The 4603-nt window shown below is 37.1% G+C and overlaps 1 protein-coding gene across 1 annotated transcript; it reads right to left on the bottom strand.

Moving 5' to 3' along the window:
- Positions 1–3062: 3062 nt before the first annotated feature.
- Positions 3063–3974, bottom strand: LOC141660412 (uncharacterized). Its single transcript, XM_074467396.1, has 2 exons — positions 3534–3974; positions 3063–3401 (listed from the first exon to the last, which is right to left on the bottom strand). The coding sequence occupies exons 1-2, from the start codon at positions 3972–3974 to the stop codon at positions 3063–3065; spliced, it is 780 nt and encodes a 259-aa protein (XP_074323497.1).
- Between the last annotated feature and the right edge of the window lie 629 nt (positions 3975–4603).

The raw sequence follows: 4603 nt of genomic DNA, 5'->3' as shown, positions 1-4603 counted from the left end.
TTCTCTCAACAGGGTGCGTCTATTGAATTTTGCCTGTCGGCCAAGGTATCCGATGTAGTGTCACCACCTCAAACATAAACAATTCTTGATGCACAAGGAGAGGTTACACACACAAAGGATGAGTTGACGGAAACAAGAGTTTCGACCATTTTAAGGTCAGATTCGATTGTTTAAGGTTCGTTAATGGACCAATTGCCTTTACAGGTCTTAGGAGAGGATACTGATCCAAAAGCCATATGTCAGTGGTCAGTGTCTACCTCCCCAGGCTTAAATCCCCTGGATGCATCTGCGGATAGTGGATCTGACATAGGCGCAGATCGGCAACTTGTTGACAATGATTCAGATATTACCTGATGAGTCACAAGGAAATGTCTTCACAGACATTAGAAGGGAACTTTGATCTTTATGCTAAATTCGATGGATCATTGTTTATTTTCCCAGAATTCAAATCTGGAACCCTAAAAGGGAAACTAGCAACTTGTAGATTATGACTCAGATTCATCTGACGAGTTTAATAAGGATGGGGATTTGCGAACTCCCATTGCACCACCTGTGACCTCCTTAAGGATGGCTAAGGTGATTTTCCTTGCAGGTACAGCTGGAATATGGAGCTATGAGAGGAGTGATACACTTGTGAGAAAGAGTGTAAACACGAGTGGAGAGAAGAGTGAAACACATGTGAGGTACACTAAACAGAATCACACACTCACAGTGAGGAAGAAAGAGAAACTTCTTGTTATTTCTTTTCCAACCAAGTGAAATATGAGAACTCCTTCAGACGACGGCATACATTCCTTCTTTAAGGGGGAGATAAAAGCTTAAGTAGTAGTTTGGAGGATTCCTCAACTAAGGGGGAGAAATAGCAGGGAGTAAGAAAAAGATCCTAAAAATGTACACTACACCACACCATTGTTGTTTGTAACTACGGATCCTATTGTACGGGAGAGGTGGTAAACACAAGGTGATTTCCTAGTAAGGGAAGAAGCTGTTAGGGGAGTACCATTGGTTTTTATCTGCGGATCCTATTGTACGGGAGAGGTGGTAAAACGAAGGTGATCTTCTTTAATCAGTTGATTCTCATAGTGGGAGAAGCAAGAGATATGGGCTTCTCAACAGGAAATGTGGTTGTACAAAAGAAGATGGAACTACTTGAAGATATGTTCAGTCTAGAGAAACATCTACTTGGAATCTGGAAAATGTTAAATCTAGTCCAGAACTTTTCTACTATTTACTTTGCATTTATATTTATATCTTTTTCTTATTTGTTAGTTGAGTTATCCTCTAGGTATTTGTGTGTTATTGTCTAACAAACAAATAGGGGGAGATTGTAAGTCATATGTCATAGACCTATTTGTATATTCGTGGATTCAACTCAACTCAAATAAGAATGTAATAAGTAAATAGTGGATCGACCGTCAGAGAGATCTCGCAAAGTAATATCTGTCAAAGGATTCAGAAACAAGGTTCATCTACAGACTTGAGGAGTTAATTCACTGGAAGAAGTTCAAGAAGTTGATCATGCCTCAGTGATATAAATCAAGATCGTGGATTTAATCAAGTGACAGAGATCTCGTCAGAGTATCATTAATTACAAGGATTTAATCTGAAGAAAATCAAAGTGTCAAAGTCAAGACATGAAGAAACGTCACGGAAGTTAGTCACTCATGAACCAGACAGTACATCGAGTGTCAACATTGAAGTGGTGGAATTGATTCATAATTTTCAGTGATTTTCAGAAGATCTGCAGAAGGATGGGTGTTGTTGAAGACTAGAATTAATTCTCTATTAATTAATTAAGTCATCTAATTTAATTAAGAAAATAAATTATATCTGCGAAGAATAATTTATTTATTAATTGAATTAATTGATTAATTAATTCTGAATTAATTTTAGGAATTTTCAGAATTTAAATTGGATTAAAATCTGCATTAAATCAACAAGACAATTGAAAATGAACTAGCATGACAATCAGGATTGTCATACCGATTGTCATGCTAGGCCATTTTCAATTGTCTCACCGAAAGTTACACTAGGAGGAGGATTGTCTTGCTAGTTCATTCTGATTGTCATGCTAGTTCATTCAGATTGTCTTGCTAGTTCAATCCATTGTCCTACCGATTGTCTTGCTGAGCTTAGAATTGTCTTGCCAGTTCAATTCTATTCTGTTGATTAAAAAGAAGCAGACAAGCAGCAGTTCAATTATCCATCCAGAGAAAAGAAGTCAAGAACATACAGAGAGAAAAAGCAGCCAAATATTTCATCTTATCTGCTAATTCAAAGATCAAATTTCTAGCTTGTAAAGTTAAATCCAATCAACTAGAAATCATTCTCTTGTTCTTGTTTAACAATCTAGTGGATCAAAATCCCTAGAACTTAATCTCAAATCGCGTTTAGCATTTGATTCTAATTATTGCAAAAATAGAAAAAGTTCATGTCGAATTTATTCTAGATTTGTGATAATTGATTTGAGATTAATACCTTGTAATCGATACAGTTGTTGTAACACCTTTCAAGTTTAATAATATTTTTATTTAACTTGAATTTTGTTTCATATTTTTTATTCCGCATTTAATTCGATTATTCGGTGCTGTTTGTATTCAACCCCCCCTTCTACAAACACATTGGGACCTAACACTCTCCTTATGCAAAATGTCTTTATTTATGTATATATATGCTATAGAATTGACCAGGGCTTCAAACTCTCAAAATCCTAATAGAAACAAAATTCTGCTACCCCGACCTGGCGCGGCTGCGCACTTGACCAGCACGGGCGCGTTGAGTTTCTGCTCTTTGGGCGCGGCCGCATGCTTGACCAACGCGGGTGCGCCATCCTCCTAAATAAAATTCTGAATTCTTTTATTCTTCTTGCTGATTTGAGCCGGTCTTTTCACAAGCCTTTATTCCAACAGCATCCAAACACCAAATTAGCACTACAACTATGCTAATTTACCTGATTACCTGGAGAATGCTTGTAATGCAAAAATACTACAAAAACACATAAAAACACCAACAACTTGAGTACAAATACACCAATTCAAAGCTTTACGGAGCGTAATAAAGTGTCATAAATGCCACTCAACAACCATTCTACAAGGTGCCTTCGAAACGGGTTCAGTACATGGGGCAAGATTAATCTCAAACTCAATTTGTCGATCTAGTGATAGTCCTGGTAATTCCTCAGGAAACACATCTGGGAACTCTCTCACTACTGGAATCTCCTCCATGCTAGGAACTTCCTTATCTGAATCTACTGTATAGGCTAAATATGCCTCACATCCCTTCCTAAGTAGCTTGTTGGCTTGAATGGCGGTGAGAAATAATTTTGCTTGCTTCTGGTTCTTGAATACCACCTTACACCCATTGTTTGCTCGAAGATAGACCTTCTTAGATCTACAATCTATCTGAGCATTATTCTTTCTTAACCAATCCATTCCTAATATTATATTGAACTCCCCTAACTTGAAAAGTATCAAGTCGACTGAAAATTTATGCCCCGAGATATCGATATCACATTGAGGGAAAAATTGACTCACATGTATCTTTTCCTGATTGGCAATTACTATGCTTATTACTTCACTCATATCCTTCTTATCACTGTTCAATCTATTAGCAAAAGTTTCTGTTATAAAAGACTTTGTAGCTCCTGAATCAATCAATACTTTAGCTTTAACATTGTTTATCGAAATCTTACCTGCTATCACCTCATAATTCTGAACAACATCCTTCATTTTCAGATTAAAAATCATTGTTGATGTTTTTGGAATCACTGTAGGTGGTGGAGGTAATGCCAACATTTCTGATGGTGCTGCGGTGCTAGTGCTTGCTATATTCATCATGCTTTTGATTAATCCGGTTGACCTGCACTCCTTGGCGATATGTCCAACTTTTCCGCATTTGTAGCATGTTACTCCAGGTTTCTGTACCTTGCATTCATTGGCCAAATGTCCCTTCTGATTACATCGATAACATATCATGTTGAGCTTGTTAAAAATTCCCGAATGCTTCTTCCCACAATGCCTACATTCGACCCTGGGTTATTTGTTCTCATTCGCTTGACCCTGATTCTGCTGATGGTTTCCTTTATTATCTTATTTCTTGCTCACTTCCCCTTTCTTATGTGCATTCCATCCTTTCCGGAATCCAATTCTCTTCACGTTTCTATCTTGCCGGTACCCTGATTCTGACCTCTCCTTTTGATAAAACACTTTCCTCTTCTTAATATTTCTTTCCTTTCAGGATTGTGCTCCATTACTTTCAATCAATGTCGCCTTCTGAACTACCCCACTGTAGGTACCAATCTCAAACATCAATACTCTATCTCGAATCCAATATTCGAGCCTTTGTTGAAATCTCTTAGCCTTCTCTTCATCACTATTCACATACTTAGTCACAAATGTTGATAATTCTGTAAACTTATTCTCATATTCCAAGACGGTCATACTTGTTTCAATTCCAAGAATTTCATCTCCATCTGTTTCTGCATATACCGTGTTAGTGTAGGTGCCCTTGAGGCAATATATTATTCTTTTATCTTTATGTCAGTTGATCATTCAATAAATATATTTATTATGACCTTAATTACTGCGATATTTTGTTAGCATAA

The sequence above is a fragment of the Apium graveolens genome, chromosome 5 (assembly GCF_009905375.1).
Source record: "Apium graveolens cultivar Ventura chromosome 5, ASM990537v1, whole genome shotgun sequence".
NCBI lineage: Eukaryota > Viridiplantae > Streptophyta > Magnoliopsida > Apiales > Apiaceae > Apium > Apium graveolens.
Note: the sequence above shows the minus strand (reverse complement) of the source record. Positions and strands in the feature narration are given on the sequence as shown.

Excerpts from the sequence above, each read along its gene's own strand:
- LOC141660412 (XM_074467396.1), bottom strand. The coding sequence starts at position 3,974 with ATGATATGTTATCGATGTAATCAGAAGGGACATTTGGCCAATGAATGC. Across the intron at positions 3,402-3,533 it reads CCAATCAGGAAAAGATACAT|ATAGATTGTAGATCTAAGAA; the intron begins GTGAGTCAATTT and ends AATAATGCTCAG.